This window comes from Parus major, chromosome 23 (genome assembly GCF_001522545.3).
Source record: "Parus major isolate Abel chromosome 23, Parus_major1.1, whole genome shotgun sequence".
Classification (NCBI taxonomy): Eukaryota; Metazoa; Chordata; class Aves; order Passeriformes; family Paridae; genus Parus; species Parus major.
The window spans coordinates 3,603,884-3,628,724 of NC_031791.1; the positions used below are offsets into that span (position 1 = coordinate 3,603,884).

General features: G+C 49.2%; 1 protein-coding gene across 3 annotated transcripts in view; it reads right to left on the reverse strand.

The window, feature by feature from the left end:
* The window catches only part of GRIK3 (glutamate ionotropic receptor kainate type subunit 3), a 106,879-nt gene that overhangs the window by 12,658 nt on the left and 69,380 nt on the right, over positions 1-24,841 (reverse strand). For 2 of the 3 annotated variants that reach the window (XM_033519588.1, XM_015649416.3), the window contains 5 exons: positions 21,798-21,905; positions 18,090-18,203; positions 14,301-14,504; positions 5,966-6,189; positions 791-909 (listed from right to left, as the gene is read on the reverse strand). In XM_033519588.1, the coding sequence (XP_033375479.1) occupies positions 791-909; positions 5,966-6,189; positions 14,301-14,504; positions 18,090-18,203; positions 21,798-21,905 (769 nt within the window). The remainder of the gene's footprint in view (positions 1-790; positions 910-5,965; positions 6,190-14,300; positions 14,505-18,089; positions 18,204-21,797; positions 21,906-24,841) is intronic. The other variant, XM_015649417.3, reaches the window with a different exon arrangement.

The window sequence follows — 24,841 nt, forward strand, 5'->3', positions numbered from 1 at the left end:
ACCATGAGGGCAGCCGAGATCCAGGAGGAATGTCTATTACAGGCAGCAGTGGAGCTCGGAGCAGGAGCTCTGTGCCTGCCTCTGAGCTGAGGCTATGCTTCTTTTGCTCTCTGGATATAACCACTGATACACGGTAAATTAAAGTGTGACAAATGTTTGACATTTTCCACTTATTTCTATTCCTAGATTTTCTGCAATTAGATCACAGCTGAATTTTGTTCCTTATTCAGAGCTGCTCCCAAGCTCCCCCCCGCTGCCTTCTGAATAGATTTATTCTATTCATTTCATCTCTCTATTCCATTCATACACAGGAATGTAATCCCATCCATATCCCATTTCTGAGGTCCCTGTGACTGTGGTGGCTCACACCAGTGCCACTGATAGCTCTCCTGAGGGGCAGGGCAGAGGCTCCCATGGCAACTCCTCGGCTTTGCCCTGGGCTGGGGGAGCTTCAGGACATCTCACGCTGCCCAGGACTACCAGGGAGGGGGAAAATGGGGATGGAGTGGAGGGCAAGACACCCTGTCTGCTGTGAAAGTTGATTTAGAACAGAGAGAGAGCCAGGTCAGAGATCCTGGAACTGAACAAATGGTTTGAATTAACAGAAACAGGAATTTGCAGAGTCTGTGGGATGTGGGTGAATGAAGCAGCAGAGGGAGATAAAGACTCCTCCTTGGAGCACAGTGGGTGTGTGCTCAGTGCTGCAGGGGCCAGGAGGTGCTGGGAGGTTGCAACCAAACCAAATTTTCGATTTAAAAAACCCCAACAGCAGGTTACCCTGCTGCCCTACCTTGCTGCATCAGCGCTCCCATCCCAAACCAGAAGCTGTTCAAGAGGGTGAAGTTGTTCTCCACAATGTCCGAGCCCGGGTTGCAGGGGTGGGCATCGTACCACTCATAGGGGCTGAACCTGCAGCACACACGGAAATGAGAGCTTGTTATGGTGCCTTGGAGTGGCTGCCTGAAACACAGCCTAGACAAGAATAAGAGAATAAACGTGGGCATTTATTAAAGGCCTTCCATAGATACACCTTGGGCGGTCAGAAGCCTCACAGAGGCTGCACCCAAGCTGGACAACGGTCAGGAAATTTTCAGACAGATTAAGTTTGGTCTATTTGCCTATCAGGGGTTAATTCTCCAATTACAGCTTCAGGTAATGAAGTCACATACACCCAGTTTGCTCCCCACTCCCTGATTCACTTTTGTTTATACTTTTAGGGTCTGAGGCTGGAGGGTGTCCTTGGATCTCAGGCCCAGAGGAATTGTTTAGTCTGACCAAAATGTGAAGACAGTAACTAACACTTCATATGGAGTTTAAAGCTGTGCACTAATGCAGTACAGGATCTGAACAATATAAAGGCTAAAATCTTAAGGCATCAGTTAGATAGATGGCAGGATAAGACCCTAAAGGAACTGGAAAAAAGGAGTCTAAATGCCTCTGGTGCTGCTGTGCAGGGGCTGCCAACCCTCTGGTGCACAGCTTTATAGAGAAAAAGGCAAATTCAGCTTCAGACAGCCCTAAGTCTGTGTCCTGCATTCTGGAAAGCAGAGACCTGGGAAGCCAAGTCATCCTGGGGTGTCTCAGGTGGTTTCCCCAGAGCCTTTGGTCACTTTGGATCTTCTCTTCAGTACTGTGTCCTACAACAGCACCAGGAGCACGTGATGGTGGGGTGGGATGGGGTGGGATGGGGTGGGGTCCAGACATGTAACCTCTTGTGTGTACCAGTTTGAAAACATGGGGAAAAATGACATTTTTGATTGCCTGAGGGGAGGAGCCTCAGTCATTCTGCAGCAGCAACAGGGACAAACTGGTGTTTCAGGAGATTCTCCCACCAATGCACATGGGAATTAGGGTGGGATTTAGGTCACTGAGAAAGTAGAACCTTCCACCATCCTGACAAGCAGGAATTTGGCCCAGCCAGGGCACTGGCAGAATGTGGTGACAGTTTGCTGTGGATTGCTCTGTCACTTGGCCCTGTGGTGGGTAGTGGAAGAAACTTACTCCCTGTGGGGATGTATTTCCATGGATAGTCCTGCAGTTCTTGAGTAAAAATGAGGGAATTTTCTAGGAATATCTTTGCAAATTCTGCCTAAGATTGGCAGGAAAGCACCACTGGGAATGAGCTTGTTTAGCCAGAATCTGGGGAGATGCTCAACAGGAGAGATGTTAATATTTTTAGAGCTGTTTATTTACATTTTCTGAGAGTCCCAAATTTTGCAGAGATTAAATTAAAAATGTAATTGGTATAATTGCTTTTGAACCAGGCATTAATTATCATCTCCGCTTCCTTCTGGAATCCCTGGAGATTCACAACAGCCCCTTCTCAAAGCCCAGCCCACAGCCTATATCAGGAGATGTTTCCCTCTGTAGTTCTCCACCAGATGCGCCACCACCCAAGGAGACGGCTCACGGCTCAATTCCAGGGGTGCCCTTGCTCAGACAGTTGGATGTGTTTGGAGACAGGCTCTCTGCCAGGACTCTCCTGGCACTGAAACCTGCCCTGGGCACATGTTGGTGCAGGGCCGTGGTCCCGGCACGCGGGGGTCCGTGGGTAAAACCATCACTGAGGATGGGCAAAGCACAGCTCTCGTGGCTTTAGAGATTACCCTGGGCACAGCTGTCCCACTTTTTTGCTTCTGTTTTCCACCTTCAAGGTACAGCCTGATGACCTCTCCTTTCCTCCCTGGTTTATCTCACCTTCCTGCAGTGGGGGCTGCTCCCTAGGCTGGGTTTGGGGTGTGGAACCACAGGTTCTGCTCAGGCTGCATCCTGACATTGCTGCTTGTTCATCCAGGGGATGGCTGGGCTGTCCTTGCTGCTCACCCTTCTCTGCTCTCTAAATCAGAGGAAATCAGCAAGGAAACAAGAACCAGGCTGAACTCAGACCTGGCTTTGTATGCTGCTTATTCCTGGCTATGGATTCACACCAGAGATGGATAAAGGATGGTGTCTTGGTCCTTTCTGTTGGATAAAGCCAAAGTTCAGGAATTAGATTAAAACTTTCTTGGGCTGCCAATGAAAGACTGAGAAAAAGAAAGGGAATGGGTAAGATCAATGAGCCTGGCAAGATGACACGCTGGAGAGCTTCAAGGTCTGAGCAAAAACCTACTGGTGCAGCTAAAATGACAGAGAAATATTCAGAAATCTGCAAAGCAGCAACAGCCTCCAGTGCTTCAGCAGAGAAACCATTAGTGGAAGCAGGAGGTAATGAAGGAAGGAGGGAGAGGAGCTCGTTGACCCCATACAGCCAGAGCTCAAAGCAATGGGGGAACTCAGGATTCTCTGTGGCTGGCTTCCCTCATCCTCATGTGCACAGTGGGCTCTGAGAAACATTTCATCAAAAACTAGGATCAATCTCCTTTCAGTTTTTTGGCAGAGAAATTGAAGCATTTTAAAGAAGTTTAAAAGATCTAACACAAGATACCTTTGAGTCTAAATGGAGTCCCTAGATAAATTTTCAATGGACGATTCAGTCCTCGCTGTGGTTAGGATGAAGATTAAACCTACCCACCCTGTCACGCAGCCAGAGGGGTTTGGTGTAATTTGGAGACTGTGGGAGCCTGAGGACAGGTGGCAGTTCAGGCCAGCCTGGCACCACAGCTCCCAGACACATCATCCCACAGAGCTGTGGGCACAGCCAGTGTTGGAGGCTCTCTGGGGACTGGGGGTGGGAGCAGGGGCTCCATCAATAGCGAAGAAAGACTGATTAAAATGACAGATGGGCCAAATCCATCCTCTGCCTGCCTCTAAATGGTTCCTGAATCTGTTTTAAATTGCATTAGCCTATGGTTATAACATGAGCAGAGGGCTCTGGTGCCTAGTTCAGAAGACTCATGTCTGTGAATTAAGGCTTTTCTATTTTGATTGTGGTTTTCTTCTGAGAACTGGATTTCAGAGGCCTTGCAGGGGTCAAAAGCAGATATTGCTTCCATTACTTCTGAATGCAATAAATATTTTCCCTGTGAAATCTGTTGCTTTCCATCTCTATGTGTTAAAAGACCATTCCTGAAGAATTTTAAATACCCCAAATATGTGGTGTTCTTTGAAAAAATGGAATGACATAAAAAATATCAGGAGCAAAACATGAAAATGAAGCTGAAATTGCAATATTTTATGTGTCGAATTTAGTCCAAAAACTAGCCTGATAGGGAAAAATTGTTCTATTACATCATGATGTGATGCAGGGACATGCTGAGGCTCATTTGAGAATAAAACCTGAGACATAAGCCACAGCTCTTCAGGTTTTCATCCCTCAGCATCAGCCAAAAGCCCAGGTCAGGCAACACTGCTGTGCTAGGACAGAAATCCCTGTTTGTATAAAGTAGTGAACAAGGGACTTCACATCAGAGACTGTCTCAGCATTTCCTTCAGCCTTTCTGCAGAGTTTCATGTGCAGATACAATTTTCACATTTAACATGCTTTGAAAATGGGATCTGGAAAATTTGGGCTGGATCTGGTCATTACGAGCTGGGAAAAATAAGCTCATAGATGTAAAATTGTGTATGAATTGTCACTGTAGGCCACACGAGCAGTCTGGTGCTAGTGCCATGGAAGGCAGCAGCGCTGTGGGAGCAGAGCCCACTCAAGCTGTGCTCTGCCTGCATGACAGGGATAGCTCGGAAGCACTTTCTAGCAGCTTTCACAGCATTTTCCTGCTCGTGGTTACCTTGGGTTCATTTTCCTGGGGGAGAGTCCTGTGCTGCTGAGAGCACCTGGTTCTCTCTGGCACCCTTGGGTGAGGAAGCACGGCAGAGACAAGGGAGGAATTGCAATTGCAGCTGGAATCTGGATCATGTCCTCTGAGAGGAAAACACAATGCCCAGCTCTGCCCCTGTGCAGAGGAGGGACCAGAGGACGTACCTGCCTTGCCATGCACATTTAATGTGCTTTGGAAGTGGGATCTGGACAATTCGGGCTGGATGTGGCCAATATGAGCTGGATAAAACAAACTCCTAATGGAAGCACTGCAGGTGCCCAGCTCACTCTGCTGCTCTGTGTAATTAGGATATGACAGAGTGAGTGCAGGAAATCTGCTCTAAATGCTGTCCTGGATCTAAGGGATGCTGAAAATTGTAGATTTGTTGTATGATCAGGGTCAATGGAATCTGCTTGCTCCAGTTCTGTGTCTGATCTTTCCTTTGACTCTCTAGTGTCAGTGGATGAGGGAGGAAGGTTCGTGCTGGATGCTCCCGGGAAGGAAGCACAGCAGAGCTTGGGGAAGAGGGTCTGCATGGACCCAGGCAGCAGGGAGGGTTCTGAAATTCCCACTGGTATAAATTCAACAGGAAATAATGAGAAATGAGCATCAAACTGCAGATTCTTTCCTGGATATGGTGTTTATGCAAAATACTCCATTGAGGGCTGTGTGTGGTCACGGAGGGCATCTGCCTGCAAGAGAGGGCAAGTGCTTTGTTTTGATTTGGAAAGGTGAGATCATGTATTGAGAGCAATCCTGGACTGTATCTCATCAAAGGCCCTGTGGAATTAACAAGCCATGCAAATGTATGCAAATTTTGCATTTAAACATGGAGGATTTAAACATGCTAATTAGATGCATATTAATTTTGTAAACAGACACATTGTCTGATCCATAGCAACGGCTTCTCCATTCTTTTGATATAGGGAGGGGTTTGTGTGAGCTTCACTGGTGAAGGGATCAGAGACATCAGTGGAAAATGGAGCAGGAGGTGGGAGCTCAGGAGCCAGGAGAGTCTGGGAAGGGTGTGAGAAGTGCATGAATGGACAATGATAGAGGGCAGAACTACTCTTCATACACCAGGAGGTGCTGACGAGATGGAAAGGCTGCAAAATTTCTAAAACCATGGAAGAAAGTCCATTTTAAAATTCTTTCAGACTGTGAATGCGTGAAAGTGAGCAGGCAGCCCATGGTGATGGAGCAGAGGGGATCCAGTGGGGACAAGGGTTTGATGCTGCAGCTCCCAGCAAGGACCAGTGTCCCCTTACCTGGCTATGACAAAGAGCACACAGCTGACCCCCAGATAGGCGAGGAGAATGTACATCCAGATGTCGGGAGAGAGAGGGTTGAGGAAGGAGAACACGCTGGGGTTGGTCCCGTTGGGCTTCCTGTACAGGATGCTGACCCCCAGGGTCATGAAGGGCTTGGAGAAGTCGATGGCTTTCTCTCGGACATGAGTGATGGTCAGAGGAGCCACAGCCAGGTCAGCTTTCTGCAAACAGCACAGAGAGAGGGGACACAGTCAGGGAGAAAGAAGGAGTTACAAACCCAGGTGTTTCCATCCCCTTGGAGACACCACAGCTCTCACACAGCAGAAACAGACCCCCTAAAAAACCCCTAAAGTGCAGCCCTGGGGTTCCCCACTCTTGTTGCACACATGATTGACATTTGCTGTTAAATACAGATGTTGGGGAACAGAGTTTGCTGTGAAATACAGATGCTAGGGGTATAATGTTAAAATAAAATACATAAAATACACCATAAAATACAGCACAACCAAATGGAGGCATTACAGCCTCTGCAGCTTGTGCCCCAATGCAATGAGCTCCTCTGAAATGGTCAGAAAAATCTGATTTTACAGCATTCTAAAGTGTTAGTGACCCTTGTTGTGCTTGCTCCTTGCCACAAGACTCTACAACAGTGAGTAGGCTGCGTGCAGACCCTGCCACTGGCAGCGGTGATTTGTTGTTGTTGTTGTTGTTGTTGTTGTTGTCCTTCTGTTCATTTGTTCTGCCTGTCACACTGATGCAAGAGGATAGGAGGGTGTGGAGGAAGGCTGCTCTGGATGGAGATGAGGTGAAGTAAAAAATTCAATTCCTTTTCCCTCAGTCATTTCATGATACATCTTGAGAGGCTCAGTCTGAGCAAGAATGCTCAGTGCCTGCAATGTGTGGAGGGGAGACCCTCTGAGGAAACACTATTTAATGATGGAGTCCTCAGCCCATCCTGCTGGAGTGGTCTGAGCTCCATGAAGAATTTCAGCTAAACATATTCTTTATCCCGACAACTTATATTAATTGTGTTTTCTTCTATTATTTCTGTTATTTATTCATTTCTGTGCTAATTCAACAAGTGACTATATATATCCTCTTTCTGTTGGTTAAGAACACTCTCACTACACATTTATCCAGGTTCTTAAAAGCCACACATAAATACATCCAAGGTTTCCTCAATATCATCTTGCTTGAGCTTTGCAAATCATTCTTTGGGATTGTGAACTTTTGAGGAAACACAGATACATAAATTACAGCTCTGAAGTTAAGCAGAACCTCCCCTCATGCCAGGAGCCTGGGCGAGATTTATTTAACATCTGGTTCTGAAAATTAAAATTCTAAATTACCCATGAGTGATAATTACCTAGAGATACAGTAGATTTGTCATTATTCATGAACTTTAAATCAATACTGGCTGGGACATATTTTGCTTCAGCAGGAACTGGGGGTTCACTGCAGGAACCAGAGCAGATCCCTGGCCTGCGCTGGGGGTAAAGCTTGTACTAATGGTTCCATTTGACCTTGCCAGACTTTGATGAAAGTCAGTGAAATATTTACAAATAGAGGAATCTGAGTCTTTTACTTTAGGAAGAGTCTCTAGATGAGCTTTTGTCCATTTACACAAGTGTGTGTTTGTGTGTGTAAGGGACCCCTCCAATGAGTGCAGCCTTACAGCTCCTGAACAGAGGCCTTCAGGAATTATATAGCAAGGGTAAAAATGATGTATTTTTTGTTCTAAAGTGGTTCTCCAGATGCACCCTGGTTGGTTTCTTTTCCTTGTCACTTTGCAAATGGAAATACATTTTTACATCAGGCTGGTACAGGAAGAGCCCATTTAAGTCACCGGCATTTGTCAAAACTTGTGGAAAATGGGAACAGTATTTTCCCAGGGAGCCCATTGTGCCAGTTGTGGTTGTGGTGACACGGACAGAAGCTGAAGGGGGTTGGAAGTGGATGGGCATTGGTGGTTGCCCAGCCTGAAGTGGGGATGTTCTGCATCCTTGGGACCTTCCTGGCAGGTTTGGAGCTTGGCTGCTCCCACCACCTTACAGCACACCTGGAAATTTTGGCTGAGTGCTCCCCACAGTTACAAGGCAGAAATGGCAAAAGAAATGCAGCATTTTCCCTTCTCCATCACTTCTGTGTGGGTGTCCTGACTCACCAGGGAAAAGCAAAGAAGATGTTGAAGGATTTGGCTATGGGTTTTTCTGAAGGAGAGAGCAAATGTTCTGTGGTCAGAGCTCGCTGGCAATGGCCATGATGAGGGATCCTCAGCCAAATTTGAGCTAAAGAATGGCCTGGAACTTGTGCTTTGCCACAGAAAATGAAGAGAGAGATATCTGCATGCATACCCAGGGATCCAACTGCTTTTAGCATAGAAATAAAATTTAACTGTGCCATTCCAGCAGCTGATGTGCTCCCAGCCCTGTGTCCTCCTCGGGAATGTCACATTCAGGCAGGACAGAGCACAGATTCAGGAGCCTGGGATGGGGTGTGTCCTGAGCAGTTGGAGGCAGCACAGTGCTGCACTTCCATATCCTTTTTATCAATGCAGATTTTTCTGAAGGTGGCTTCTAATTAAGGGTTTGCTGACAGAGAGGATCTAAATCAAATCCACCAAGGGTGAAGCTTTGATTTGTCATGCTCTGACATTCCAAACTGGGCAGTCAATTACCAGACTCTGTCTGCTTCCTTTACTCAGCCCTGACTCTTGTGCTGTTGCACAGTCAAGTGGGTTTTATTAAAGATGAGGATTTAGAGCAAGTGCCAGTGGCTTAAAGACCCTTGTCCAGCAAAACCACTTAAGCCTGCGCCTCTGTTTTACTGCCGCTCACAAGTCTTCCAAGTCTTGTGCCTGTTCTTAAGTGTTCTGCTGAACTGAGGCCAAAAAGATGAATTCTGCCGAGGCAGTGACATATCAAATGCAGACACTTCTGCAACACACCTCCAAGGGTTTGGATCTCCTTGTTCACCCAGTTACAGCATTCCACTTGGCTGGAACAGCTGTGGGCTCACCGGGCATTCAGCACAGGGATGACTGTATTCACTGCAGAGATATTTTGTTTCCATCAGAAAATGCCACATTTTCTGAGAGAAATCTTCTCTCCAAGTTCTCAGTTATCAGGGAGATGTGGCCTGTGGGTCAGGACAGCTCTTGTGCAGCCATGGGCACTGTAGGAATCCTGCAGTGCCTGACCTTGGCCAGAGCCAACCCGTGGGCAGTGGCTGGTCATAGCAGAGCCCACCAACAGCATAAGCACCAAGATAAATATTTATTCAGGAAAATAAGCTGCCTCTGTGCTTATTTTGCCAATCGGAGTAAGGTATTTACATAAACTAATCATATGTGTGTTGTCTGAGAGACAGAAATAGTGTGTGTGTTTCACTGATTTAATTGTTACCCAGGCCTGGTGCTGTCATCTCTTGGTCTCTCTTGCCACTGCCATGCTGGGCTTCTGCCTTGGCTCCTCTCTCTGCTTCCTCCTCTCCTTGCTTGGCTGCTGTGCCCTGCTCCTGCTCCCTGTCCCCATGGTCTGCCTGGTTCACACGTGCATCTCCCCACACCTTTCCCTGCAGCACAGCATTGTCCTGTGTGGGATGAGGGGCCAGGCATGGCTGAGGCAGCTCAAGGCTCAGAGAAGGGAGGCTGCTGCTGGGGCAGGTGTGGGAGTGCTCTCTGGGAGAGCCCTGTGCCTGCCCAGGGGCAGGGGAGCTCTCACTGGCAGCAGGGATGCTCAGGGCGGGTAGGGTCAGTGCTAACTGTCTGACTCCAGCTCTTAACGGCTGCTCTTCCAATCTCACTCCTAATTTAGACATAATTTTTGTCAATGGATTTATTCAATATCTGGGGTGAATTAAGAACAGATGTCAGCAGGAAAAACCTAGCTGTGAGCTGAAAGGGAGGAATGAGGGCCATGAGGTCCTGTTGGGGCTTTTATAATTTTCACTTTAAGGGAGATCTCCAGTGTTGAAACTGCCATTAATTGTACCTGAGGGATGTGAAGGCTGGAGGATTCCAGTGTGAGACTGGCACTACTTTGAGAGACAAGTCCTATCCTATGGATTTCTGGCAGGTGAACCAACCAGCAAGGGGCAGAGACACCTGCTGAGGCACACAAAGTACTTGGGGCTCCCAATATACACATCCTTCACCTGGATCCCTGAGTGCCACCCAGTTATGAATACACTATCCATCCAGTAATGATCTGAGCACAAAAAGAAAAGCTTTTCTCTTCATTCTGGCTTATTTCCATCCCATTCCTAGCACTGAGTGTCTCACCAAAAGGTGGAGGACATTTCATCCAATGAAATTGTTTAGCCCCAGTTCATGATGCTTGAGATAAAACATCCACCAGTGCAGGAGCATTAATGGGGAGCTGGCAGTGCAGTGCAATATGTATTTCTGCCAGAATATACTGTCAGTAAATGCCCACTTATTGTGGAATTGTTAAATCAACTGTCAGGAATTGTCCCTAAGGATGGATATTACAACTCCTCTACAGTTACCATTGGCAGGGATTTCCATTAGAAACCCCAGTATTTGCCACATCTTTTATTCCCACCTGAAGCTGCAGATTGAATGGCAATGTGATGTGCACTGTCGCAGCAGAAGACAAGTTTTATTTGTGAACAAGCTTGTGCAAAATGTTCAGAACAATTCATTCTGCTGGTTTTATGGGATTCTGCCCACAAACAATAGGGAAGATTTGTAGGTGTTGCTTTGCCAGACAACTGGAATTTATAAATCAGAATGGATGGTCCACGGTGTGCAGTGGAGCTTTGCTTGTATCAGTAATAATTTCTATGAATAAACATCAATAGCAGTTCAGTGCTGCTGAAAGGAGGAGGTTTGCCAGTTGTCAGGCTCCCTGTTTGTTATGAATAAAGGGCTCAGGAGCTTTTCTGCATCACCTGGGTTCCCCAGACCTCCCTGAATACCTGAGTTCAGCTCTCATGGCCCTTCTGATCAAGGCTCCTCTGCAGGAATGGCCAGAGGGGTGACAATAAGCAGTGGACTGTGGTGAGGAGAGAGGCTGCTTCTCCAGGGAATGAACTGAACTCCTCCAAACAGGGACTATTTGTGCTGAGGATGAGCAGCAGATGAAAGGCAGCAGGGCAGGGCTGTTGCATTCAGCTGCATGAGGCTGTTGTCTCTGGATCTGCTACTGGGGACCTGGTGGACAGGGTCATGCTGTGGCTTCTCTGATTGCTGTTGCTTTTCCTGTTTATGCTTAAGGCCAGACTAGAAACACAGGGATTTTACAAAGGATTATAGCCCGAGGCATCCCTGCCTGTGGCCAGACGTGTCTGGATCAGAGAGAGTGGAGGGGGGGGGATTCGTGACTGCATCAGGCCCAGAGTGCTCACTGTGTAAACACCTGTCCCAGCACCTGATTCACCTTTGGGGCACTGACTTTTGGGGATTTACCCCTTTGGTGACAGCACCTTTGTCCCCAGACACTGCTGACAGGCACCCACCTGGGCCACCCTCACCCAGCTCCTCTGAGGGGCATCTCCAGCCCAGTGAAGGCCATCCCAAGGGACAGGTGCCCCTTGCTTTGCCCATCTCCTCCTCTCCAAATTTCAGCCCCAGCTCAGGCTAAGTTGGCCAATTTCTGGTGCAGAATCTGCCGCTTCCACAGCTCCCAAGCCCTCTGAGCTACAATAATTACCATTTTAGCCTCTCACTTCACCCCAGGAGCACCCCCTGCTCTGCACAGGTCAGTCAGGGAGGCCACACCAGCTCAGCCCACCTGTGTGACAGCACCCTGGGGGGCTCCAGCTCCTGAGCTAAGGGGGTCTTGAGCAATGCAATGACTTTCTGCACTGAATTAATCCTGGCCTGGGTATTTGGACATCACAAAATCCTGCCTGCTTCATGCTCCCACCTGAATGATTCCATTTGTTTATGAGAAGGAGACACTGAACACAGAGGAAAGCCAGCTCAGATATCAAACTCTGGATGTGGGCATCCCTGTTTTCAGCACTACAACTTGATCTGAATGCTGTCTCTAATGCTTTTCCTCCTGGGTGTGAAATAAGCTTGATCTTGCCTGTTGCAGTGTCCATGGGTTGTGCCTTTCCCCACACCATGGAAAGATGCTGCCGAGGAAGGTCCCATCTGGTTGTAATTTCACTTTCTGAGGCTTTATGTAAACACTGTTATAAAGGATACAGATAAAGGAGCTCATGGCTTCATGTGGGGTCTGGGCAGGCACAAGTCTAGCCATGCAGGACAGAGCACAGAGCTGCACCTCAGTGTTAAGAACACAACTTGCAAGAAGAGGAGGTTTGGCCCTTTCCTGCTGCTGTGTGTTCATTTAATAGTTAAATTTTAAATAGTTATTGAAGAAATACTACAATGCAGGTTTGACCATGAATTTTGTGTTATTTAATGAGGATGCTCCCCAGATCTCCTTCTTGTCTATCTCAGTTAGCCAACTACAGCTTTCGGAATGGCTGAAGCCTCCTGGGAGCCCTGTGGTGTCTTGCAGGACACAGGAAGTGACGTGGTTTGGGCTGAATGACCGTCTGGCCTCTATTCCCTTTGAAGGGATTTTCTCCCTGTGAGTCCTGCAGTGAAGTGAGAGCTCCAGACCCTCTTCCCATCAGTGGGAGAGCTCCAGAGCCCATTCCCATCAAGTGGGAGGGCTCCAGACCCTTTTCCCAGCAGTTGACGAGCTCCAGAGCCTATTCCCAGCAGTGGATGAGCTCCAGAGCCTGTTCCCAGCAGCGGGGCTGGGCAGAGGAGCTGTATCCCAGGGGGCTGTGCCGAGGGGCACAGCTGCCACTTGGTGTCAGTTCTGATCTGTGTCACACATATCACTCAGAGCAGCAAAGCACCGGCGCTTTCTACTGGGAAGCCTGTTCCACTGGGACACTGCCACTCGTCTAACTTGGCAAGGCTGTTGTGTAAGAGGCTCTAAAATTTTGAGCTGCATGGAGTTTTCCAGAAGGAAAAGCACCAAGGCAGGTTTGTGGAGCTGGTGGTATGCTCCCCCATGAGATGGTGTCCTCCTCCCCAGAGCTGTCCTGGCCTGCCCTTGCTGCTCTCCTGCTCCCTGGGCCAAGGCAACCGAGGGCTGCAGTGTTTGCTGCAAACTGATTAAGCTTCACTTTGTCCCTATAAGGGACATAATCATTATCATCTGCATTTCACAGATGCAGGATGAGTGCACAGAAGCAATGTCCAATGTCATTTAGGGGGGAGAAGGCAGATCTGGAAGCCCAGCCCAGCTCCTGAGCCACTCATCAGTCCCAGCCAGTGCTTGACTCTCCACACACCACAGTGACTCACCCAGCAAGCTCATTCTTCTCCCATGAATGGTAAGAGCATCACAGCTCTACAGGGGATTTTTTGGTGTCTTTCCTGCTTAGGCCGTGGATTCAGAATGCAGCCAGGACCTGGAGGTGATCAAGGGCTGCCCCACTTGAGCAGGACACTCAGGAGGAGAGCACTCTGCACTGCCTGCACTGCTGCCTATGCTGCAGAGAGCAGGGATTATTTTGTCCTTAGCTTTTCTTCCAGAGGCCTTCTCTGGGAATCAGATATTCATAAAAACACCAGCTTTCCTCACCTCCATAACTGGGCCCTTGGGATCACAAGATGTGCTGGAGGCAAGATATCTAATTAGGAAACTGAGCAACCTCTGGCCGCGAGTGGCAGTTTCAGACTCAGTGACGCTTTGGCAGCTGCGGGAGCAAAGCTGCTGCCACAGGTTCCCTGGGCTTTAATGGGCTTCTAGAAGTGGCCATGGAAGGAGAAGCACAGCTGCTGAGTGACAGAGGGAGCTCTGTGTCCCAGGAGATTTTAGAAAATAAGTTGCTCTTACAGAAAATAAAAAATGAAACTGTCCAGTACACACCTGCTCCCTCAGTCTGGATAGCTCCTCTGGCCTGGGCCGTGTCTAGGACATGCCTGGGACCCCCAAGCTGCTGTGCCCTTGCCCATGTTTGTCCCTGGGGGTGAGAGCAGCTTGTGCTGCCAGCCCAGGACAGCCAGTGTGCCCCAGTCTGTCGCAGTGTGGGAGAGGCTGTGCCTGCAGCCAGACTCCATTGCTGTGCTGGGAGAACGGTCGCTTTCAGGAATTTCAAATGAATACTTGCAAGAGCCAGAAACCTGGATATTCTTCTGGCAACTCATGTGACAAGGAGCCAGGTGGGGTCAGGAGCTCACTGTGGGTATTGTGAGCCCACAATAATGGAACCTGTCCCACCCCAGAGAGCCAGCCTAGGGACAGCTCTAGGGACAGCTCCAGGACAACTCCAGGGATAGCCTGGCACGGCCTGGCACAGTCAACCCTCAGCAGCCACCCACAGGCTCACTTACATGGTCGATGAGCTCCTTGATCATGCCATTCCACTGCCCCTTCTCATCCTGTGCCCCGTATTTGCCGTCCTCCACCAGACGGATCTCGTAGGAGAAGCCCAGGATGATGGCCAGCTCCTTCAGGAGGTCTATGCAGTAGCCCTCAAAGCGGTCATTCCCAAACAGGGCGGTGTCGGACTTACGGAACATGACAAAGGGCTCCTCCTGCACAGGGAAAGCAAAAAGTCCTTGTTCAGGGTCAGCTTGGAGGCAGGGCCACCTCTGTGGGTCAGCCCAAGCCGCCAGGCACCGGCTCTCCAGGCAGGGCTGGCACTGTGACATGTTGGGAATAAATTAACTTTGCACAGCACATCAGCTAATTAGCAACCTTGTTTACCCCACAAAATTTAATTTTGTCTCTTCTGAGCAGCCAACTGTTTTCCATTTGGTAGGATTTCAGGGAGAAAAATAACCATTTCATGCTCTGAAAATGAAGTGTTAGACACAGTAAAAGAGGGGGAGGAAGAACTCACCCCTGAGCCCTGGCACCTGCCATTCAGCACAGCCAGCAGCAAGCTGGGGGGTGAAATTCAGGGCGAGGGAGCTGAAAGTGGCTGGGGTCACCCCAAAACCTCCCCACTCAGTTCAGTGGCTCTCCTCTGTGCTGGCACTACCTTATGGACAAGGGGCCCTGCTACTGCGCAGGGAAACTTTGTGCTGCTCTTCTGGCTGAGCCATAGCAGAGCTGAGCAGCAGCACAGGGGACAGCAGCTAATGCAGTGACCTGTGCATCCCTCCCCTCGAGCAGGGGCTGGCAGGTGAAGTCACACAGCAAAGTCCAGCATCTGTTGGTGCCTCTCAGGCTTGGGCAGCCACCGAGGATGAGGAACAGTGGGGAGCCTGAGGGAAAAACGTGTGGAGGCAAATGGAAAAAAGATGGTGGGCAGCAGGCAAGAGCTGGAGGGCAAGAGGAGGGTGAGGTCCCTACAGCGAGTCCCTGGCTCACACTGGGGGTGTCTGCAGGGCTCCTGTCCTCATTGTGGGGTAGCCAGCAAGGGAGGGTGAGAGCAGGCTATGCTTTGTGCTGGCAAACACCCTCTGTGATTTTGCTCAGGTGCAAGGGGGGCTTGAAGAGGTGTGAGGGCAGGTCTGGAGACCTCATTAGAGCCCTGTGTCTGGTTTGGCAGGGCATTGGTGCTCTGAGGAGGGGGATCAGGTGGATCTGTACCAGCCTGGTCTGTGCCCACCTGCCAGCCCCCAGCTCTGCCCTGGGGCTCTTTGCTCACACAGGGGGGCAGGGGGTGCTCCTTTGGCCAAGCAGCAGGATCAGGTGGGGATGTGGCAGCACATGAAGCCCCATTTGCAGAGCTCCAAAGCCCAGCTGATCACATCACGCCCATGGAGTTTAACTTGGCTTGGCTCAATCCTGCGCTCCCCCAACGCCTCCTCGGCTTTCTGCTCTGGAATTAGTGCTTTGTTTGTGAATCAACTGAATCTATGGATCTCCATATAAATACACCAGCTCCAAAGCAGCCATAAAGCACTATTAATTTTAGGAAGCGCTGTAGGGATTACATACATATTTAACAGCTGAAGCACTGAACATTAGGACGCCACTCGCTTCAGTAATGTATCTCCAGGTCTCAAACATTTCCTAGGGGGTAATTCTGAACTCTGTGAACCACTTATTCACGGACTATTTCACAATTTATTACTGAAAATAGCCAGACATCCAATTCACAAGCTCTCTCAGTTTGCTAATCGATTTCTCAGTGAAGGTGCCCTCAATTTCATAACTTCACAGCTCCCATATTGCTTGGGGAGAGCGGCACTGGCTGCTGGGGTAATATTTCTCTTCCAACAAGTCACTGCAATATGAGCAAAAGGGGAGAAAAAAAAAATCCTTCATGCTCTTTCTTTTGAAGGCTCCTCCTATGGCTCTTCTCTCATCATTTATGGCAGTGTAGAACTACAAAGGGGTGTTGCAAATGCAAATAACATCTAGGGTTGTGTGTTATGTTTTAGACTCCAGCATATGCAGTGCAATTACTGAAGAACTCAGGTCTGAGCACATTCCCTCCTCCCCTGGGCACAGGGATCCAGCACTGCCTCAGCTCCAAGGTAGAAACCCCATGGCACGTGTGCAGGCCTGTGGAGTGGCACAATTAATGGGAACTGATATCACCCTGTGCATTATGTAATTCCTACATGCTCGCAGAGCATGGGATGGAAATGTTGCCTGAAAAAACCCTCTCAACAGCAGATGGCTGACAGTCCCCTCCTGGCTCCATCGTTCTGCATTACACCATGGCCTTTGAGGTATGGTGGGTACCATGGACTGGACCCAGACAATTCCACAGCCTTGGAAATTATTAATGGGAAAAAATGTCATGTGGTGGATGGGAAATTTGTTAGGAGGGGTGGCTGATTTGCAAGGGAAGCTGCTGCAGCATCTGTCTGTGGCTTATGTTCTGCTTCCACCCTGCTAACCCTTGCTGAGGGGTACAAGACCTTTGATGCCAGCCCCTCTTCTGCCATAGACCCCTTTCTCTGTTCCCCTCTGGGCACCTTGGTCCCGTACCTTTTATGATACAAACCCACACTACATCAAGTCACGCCCTTTTGGGAAGGGAAAAACATCACAAGGGTTCCCACTTCTCCAGACTGGGGACTCCCCAGCTGGCTCTTCTCCATTGCACCTTTACATTCCCTGAAAATACAGAACACAAAAGGGCCAGGAAATTCCCCATGGCAAAACCATAACTCGGGCCCAGTTTGGGGCAGGTTGGCCAAGGGCTGATTTGTTTTGTTGCTTCCCGGTGCCATGCCATGAGCCTGTGCTGTGGAGCCATGCAGAAACCAATGCCACCAGATCAATGGACCAGACCATAAAAACTCATCAGGATCCAACACCTGCTGTCAGATCCCAGAGTGAACAGGAGAATGAAATGCAGCACGACACTTGGGAGCAGAGCTGGGTAACAGCACCAGTCCAAACTTCAGCAGTGTGTGGTCAGGAGGGGGACACACAAGGCACACTCCAGCATGTGGGGATAGACAAAGAACAGGGACCTGGCCTGGCAGAGGAAGCAGAAGAGCTCAGCCAGGATGAGCAGCAGCTTCCTGGGCAGGAGGAGCAGCCAGGGGGAGGAGGACAGGGCAGGGCTGGGCAACTGAAGTGGAGGAGCTCAGCCAGGACCAGCAGCTGTGGCTCACACTGGCCTGTGCCAGCCTCGCTGGCCACCACATGGGGGCTGGCAGCCTGCTCAGGGGCAGTGGCATCGGGGATGCTGCAGTTCACCTCTGTGCAGGGACACGGGCACTGGGTGCCCCATGAGCCTGCCCATGTGCAGGGCTGTGGACCTGATTTTCCCTGTACCTGAGAGAATTACAGGCTGTCAGTGGCTGATCTGTTCCCAAGGGAAAGTTTCTTGAGAGATCTCACACTCAAGGACAAAATTTGTAAATCATCTTGCTTTCTCAAAACAGTTTTGTATAACTGTAGATAGCATGTTTTTCTCTTATCCCACCAATGGGACAAGAGGTAGTGTTCCTTTAACCAACCATGTTAACCCTGTAGCATAAAACCCTATCAGAACTGACAAGTTCAGAAAATAAAAACCCCTTTTCCTAACAACTCTTTCTAGTGCATGCTATGAACCCACACTTCTACATTGTGTCCAACAGCAACACAGGGCCTCTTCCAGCAGGCCTGCACTGGGGTGCTGTGAGCTGTCAGAGATATTGGATATCCCTGGGATATCCCTGGGATTCGTGGGGAAGGACAATGACAGGCTGGCAGTTTCCTACCAGCACGGTGGTGACAATCAGAGATCTGTTGCTCAGCGAGTCCGTGACGTTGGGCCCTCGTCCTTTGGAGATTTCTGTGATGTTCAAACCATCAGAGGGGCTCCATGCTCCAACCTGAAAGGAAGCAAAGTAACACAGTGAACCCCCCATCTCAAATTCCTCAATCCCTACCTGCATTCCTTAATGCCTTCCTTGCATTCCTCACTTGCTCCCAGCATCCTACTGGCCTGGAAAATGGGAATTTCCTTCTCTTGTCTGCAGCAAACAGCAGCAAAACTGGAATTACCATGCACTAACTCTTCATCTGCAGGTCACTCCATGGCACAGTCCCACCGTCCCTGTGATGCTGCACTGGATGAAGACCATGGGGACTGGGATTTAGGGACTGAATGATTGAAAAATTTGCAAAGGCACCACATAGAGCAACAATCAAACCATGCTAAAGAGTCAAATCTGGGCAAGGATAAAGCACAATAAAAATAAATAACCACAAATCTGAGCCTGTTTTATTCCTTTTCCATTTCCCCACCAATTTGCTTTGGTGGGGAGGATTAAAAATGGCTCAACCAGCTCTGCAGATCCTTGATAGGGACCATTCCTGCTCTCTGTGCTGTGGGAAATCAGCTGGAGGTTTCTAACACAGCTCTTGGGAGGGCCCTGGGCCCCCTTTTGGGAAATCCTTGCAGTGGGAGGATCTCAGTCCAGTCTGCAAACCTGAAGGAGGGGGTGGCAGAGGCACATCAGCTCTATTTCAGGTACTCTGTTTTCTCAAGCTGTCAAATTTAATAAATTATTAGACTTTAATGAAGTCTATTGTTCAAGAAATGGCAAAGCATGTCTCTATTTAAGAAAGTCATCTGGGCGAGGCTAAGCCTGTTAACCTGATCTCCACAGTGCAGGGGAGGCTTTGGGACTAACTTTGAAGGCAAGAGTGGCTAAAGGACTGTGACACTGAGATAAAATGTCAGGAAAGCTGGAGGAAAATGGGAGTACTGCTAGCAAATGGAGCAGGGTCGCCAAGGAGCCAGCTTGACAGTGAGAAAAAAACAAACCCCACCTGGAAATGGGAACAGAACGATCCATCTGTAGGGTCAAACTGCAAGGTGGGACTCAGAGAGAAGCCAAAGGCAGCCAGCTCAATCCACCAGGGAGCCAGCAGCTTCCCATCTTTTATTTATTGCTGTTTTTAAGATTCTTCAGTCTCTTCAGCAGTCCAAGGGGAGAACTTGGTTTTACTGCATCCCCAAAAAGAGACTTTGTAATGAGCAATGCTGCCTGGCAAAAAAATTGTCATAAATTCTAGAAGAGTTTCCATGAACTTTGTGAAAGGTTTTAAATATTTCAGGTAAAACCGAAGCGATCGCCCATCTCTGCCTTGGATCACACAACAGCTGTAATGTCAAAAATTATTATTATTGCGGATGGGGAAAAAGCAAGTCCGAGAGGCCCCAGTTTGCTGCACTGCAGCTCCAATCAAATTGGAGCCTTGCTACGTTTTCTTTAAGAAAATTAAATGCATGGCACTTAAGACTGAATTAATCAGTTTAAAATATTAAAAAAGGAATAAAAAGGAAAAAGTGCTTTAAGAGAACTGTGTGAGTCAGATAGTCAAACTATATGTAATTAGAATTTGGTAATACTCCTGTAATCCCTGGAACATCCAGGAGGTATGAGGATCAGGGGTTCAATCCTAAAGCTCAACAAACAAGCTGTGATACATAATGCACAATCCAGCTGGGATTTGTTTGTAGTTTGGCATTTTGTTACTTCAGATTAACTATTGACAGAATTCCGGCTTCAACAGAGATTTGACATCGATACGTTAAAACCCCTCTGGAGCTGACATGAAGCTTTAAGAAGAATAATGGTGGGAACTGTGAAATCTCTGAATTATTGGAGACAAAAGTTGATGGGGTGTACAGGGGACGCGCCGAGGTTCGGCAGCTTCCAGTGGGCTTGATGTGACAGAGAGCTGCGATAACTGCAGCTGGTGCCAGCTCTGCTCAGCACACCTGAGGGGTGTTGGTTTGACAGGTGATGCTGTGGCTGTGCTTAAACATTTGGATTCGTGTGCTATCAAAGGCTGGCGCATTTTCTATTACCTGCCCAACGCAGCTCTCCAGGAGTGCATCGGCACTGCTGGACTTCAAAAAGACGTGTTGTTATTTTTTGGGTTAGGCTCTGTAAACAAAATATTTTGTAAAAAAAGTAAGGCTACACAGGTCAGCTGCTGCTCAGTTCTTGAGAGGCACCAGCACCTTCCCCAGCTCCGTCTTGCCTCCTTTCTGGACTGCAGCGAGACTGGAGGTCCCTGGGTTGATTTGACATGTTTTCTTTATTCCGTACTTGACACTGAAACCTCCCCAGCAGGAGAGGGCTGTGCTGACCTTGAGCTGTGTTACCTGAGGCACCGAGCTGCTGCTGCGGTGGGGAAGTGTGGCAGCCATTCATTTCAAACAAACAAAAACAGGAAGAACAGACGGTGAGGAAGGGGGATGGGGCACGGGCTGGCAGATCCCGGGAACCTCACGGTGCAGGATCCATCCCCTCCAAACGGAGCATTGATCCACAGCTGCCTCCGGCCCTGGGGCTGCCTCCCTCTGCCAAGTGATTAGTTCCCTGGACGAGTTTCCCATGCTCTGGGGCCATGCACTGGGAATTGAAATCCCTCCCTGCTGGCAGCTGGGTGTCCCAGGGGCTCTGAACCTGTCACCCTGCCCAGAGGGACAGAGCCAGCACTGTGCCTGGCTGCCACGGTCACCTGGTACCTGTCGTAAAGCAGACTCTGCTCTAGAAAGGGCCTTGCTGTCCTGCCAAATTCCTCCTGTACAGGTGATAGACACCTGTAGCAGAGCAGGGACACAGAGCTGCTCACAGAGTAGTCAGGATCGTGGAATTTTTTGGAAATCACAGCTCCCTGTGCTCCAGCCACTTGCTGCTCTGTCATCAACTGATCTCACCTTTAAACTTGCATTCTAAGGGTTTTAAGGCTGCATGTATTGCCTTTTTATTTTAAGTTTGGGTTTTTTAAGTAATTGAAGAGAAGGAAATTAAGTCCCCAGGCATACCTGGGATCAGATTTGCACATCAGCATGGTGTTAATGTGCCCAGAGGAGATCTGCACTAATTTGGAGGACCCAAAGCTGCAGCTTTCATGCCCTTGACCCTCATGACACTCCCAGCCAGGCAGGCAAGGCCACACTTTGCTTTTTTCCTTATTGTTCCTTAGATAATAAACAAAATACCCAGTGCATCCTCCTGCAAATTCCAGGCTGTAATAAACTGGGGCTGTTCCTAGCCTTGGGCAATTTCATAGTGGGAAATGACTCCAGATGGTGATCTCAGAGCTTCGCTCTCCTCAGAGAAGAACTGAGGGTTTGTGAGCCAGGCCAGCACGAGTGAGTGGGGCAGGCATCATTCCTGTCTGCTTAGGGCACGGAGGGGTTAATGGATACTCAGAAAGTTTCTTTTGCCTCCACTATCCCAGGAAAGTGCTGTGAGCACTTCTGCAATCTGTAATCCCACGCACTGGCTTCAGGGTGAGTGAGTCATGGTTGAGCATGGAAAAGGATCTGAGAAATCCCACAAAGTGAATATCCTTTTATATAAACCCCAGAAAACTGGAGTCAATACAACACCAACCACTTCTCTGTTGCTGAGCACCAGTGTTATCCTCAGCCACATGCAGATAAAACAAACCCTGCCTACCTTTTCAAGACCATCTTCTTTGAGACTGATGATATCCAAATCAAAATCCGTCCGTAAACCACTGGTTTTATTAAAGACAATGCGTCCTGTTAATCCTTCCCACTGGGCCTGTGCAAGGGAGAAAAAGTAGCAGGGCTGTTACTTAGTATTATAAATAATCTTTTGCCCTCCACTGTATGTTCTTTTAATTAGTCCTTATGCTGGTTCTTTCTCCCTAAAGAGCCTGATTAATTAATAATCCCTCCGTCACTGCTCAGACTGCAGACGGAGCCGGAGATTTCTTTAACTCTCTTGCAATCCTTGCTACAATATCTGTTCGCACCTTTTGTGTTCACCAGCTGTTGCAGGACGTGATGACTCAGTAGAAAACGACCTGCATTTATCATGGCATCCTTGTGTGCTGCGTTTATCCTTGTAGTGCTGATAAACGCCGGCTGCAGGGAGCCGGCTCTGGGACAGCTCTGGTCACAAGGAATCCCTTTGTGCACGAACTTCCTGGTGCTTCCAAGCTTAAATGGAAGATTAAATGTCGGAAATGCTTCCCTCTGTCCTTCCAGAGGGAAAGTGGAGCAGAAGAGGCCAAGAATATGTTCATGCAAGCAAGATCTGAGGTTTGGGAACAGGCACAGGAGTCTGGGGGCACTGGGTGCTGCTGGAGCCCTGCTTCAGTTTCTGGCAGCATAAGGATGGGGCAGGTGCTCACTGAGAGTAGGGACATCCCGTTCCCAGAGATTTTTCAGTGCTTGGCTGAGTGAGGTCCTGAACAGCCTGGTCTGACTGCAACCAGGAGCTTGGGCTAGAGGTGCCTCAATTCAATTCCACAAAAAAAGCCCCTGTAATTCAATTTCTCTCCCACTGCTCACTTTGCAGCACCCCTAGAATGAATCTCTCTGATTTAGGAGGTGACAGATGCTCCAGTGCCAGGTGCTCTGTGCCAGCAGAGCAGGAGCTGGGGGACAGCGAGGTGTCTGGTGCCTGGGACAGGGCTGGATGTGCTGTGGCACTGTCTTGAGGAGGATGCTCCAGCAGGAATGCCAGGCTGCTGCCACAGTTTGCTGCTCAGCAATCACATCCCAGCACTGGGGAGCTGAGCCTTGGGCTCTCTCTCCTGAGCAGCTCCGTGCAGGCTGCTCACAGGGAAATGTGTTTCCTTTATGGGTGGGGGAGCTTGAAATATTCCAGTGTGATCAAGGTGGCATAATGGATTCTCGGGGGGAATAACTGCCATTTCTCCCAGTAAATATGCTCCTCTGCCTCTCCCTCATTAATTCCTGAGGAGCAGTGACAGCCTGCTTCCAGCCTCACCACCCTGGAGTCCTGGGGAGGCTGGTGTTTGCTCATTTGGGCATGCAGGTGGTTTGCCTGTGGGACGCGCAGCCTGCGGAGCCCCCTGGGAGCCAGGGAAAACACAGAATGTTTGATGTGCCCAGCCAGAGCAAACACAGCTGCGTGCTGAGCCCTGCAGCTCCCGCGGGCTGTGATGCTGATGCCTTTTTGGGCTACCTAAAAACAGGCCAGACAGAATTCAGGGAATAAAAAGCAGTTATGTGTTGAGGGGCCTTTGGGTACATTTCAGGCAGATGAAGACCCCCAGGGCCTGCACCTAAAATGGACAACAGGTCACGGGTTTTCATAAACTTTTATAAGTTTGGTCCATTTGCATATTGAGGGTTAATCTTCCAATTACAGCTTTCAGAAGTCTTCAGAAGAATGACAGAAACCCTTTACCCCAAGTTTGTTCCTCCCCAGCTCCCTTTTGTTTCCATCTCTCAGGGCCTGAGGCAGTGAGGTGTCCTTGATTGCCAGGCCTGGAGAGGAATTGCTGTGTCTGACCAAATGGGAAAGCAGCAGCTCACACTGTGTGTTACCTTAGTGTGTAACTTGGAGTTACACACTAAAGAATTGCAGGGTTACAAACAGATGAAGAATATAAAATCCCAAGGCATCAGTGGGAACACCAAGGGGCTGCACAGCTCCCTGTCTGGGGGCACAGCACATCCCTTGGTGCTGCTCTGAGTTTACAGGAGTTTGGAGAGAGCAATTCCTCTATTCTAGTTGCAGCACAGAGAAGCTGATCCCTCCACTGGGCTAACATAGTGCTGCCAGAGCAAAACAACAGGCAGAGGAGCTGGGGTGTGAGGCACAGGGTAATGTGCAGAAGGAGCCAAGCAAACAAATTATTTACACTCTGTTTTGGCAATCAGCTGGAGCGGTGCTCTGCAGAAGGGAACAAAGCATGAGGAAGGAGAGAGAGGCAGAGAGGGGAGAGATTACATCCTCGAAGCAGAGAGAAAAGTTCATTCTCTGTCTGCAGTGGAAATCACTGTCCCGCTCTCCTCCTGTGGATCCACGTGCTTCATGCAGCTCGGGCATTGCCAGGTGCCACAGCCTCATCTCATGGATGGATCTGCTGGGGTCAGCAGGTGACACAGCAGCACTGACCATAGTAACAATTAACAACGTGCTCTACACCTCTGCTTGAAAACTTTTGGGGATTTTATAACCAACGTTAAACATGGCTCTTCCATGACTTGCTATAGGAAGAGCCACAGGGACTTGGGGCAAGTAAGAGGTTTGTCACAAAGATAAAGAGTGCAGTGTCTCCCTGCAGCTGTGCTTCACTTTTTCCTTGGGAATGGCTCCTTTTTGCAGACAGTAAAACCCTAGGGTGGGTGCAGGGCTGGGGGCTGGGGGCTCTTTGGGAGGGCTGGTCCCTGTGCCGTGCTCCCTTGGAGCACCCACTGCTCCTGACACTCCGCTCTGAGCCAGCTTGGGGCTCTAAGCCAACAGCTCCAGGGGCTGAACAGAGAAGTGGTAATGCCTGAAATCAGAGAGGGGGAGAAGCTGCCCCCTCATTCCCTGGCCCCCACCTGCTGAACCGCCCCTTGGCCAACATCATTCCCTGGCACTCAGTCAGGGACAACCCCAGCTCAGCCCTTGGTTGAGGCACCGAGTGTTCTTTGTGGACCCCAAAAACTGCTTCAATAGGAGAGAAATGGCTGTTGCTCAGGTATGGAATGACCTTGGGTGGAGTGGTCCAGCTT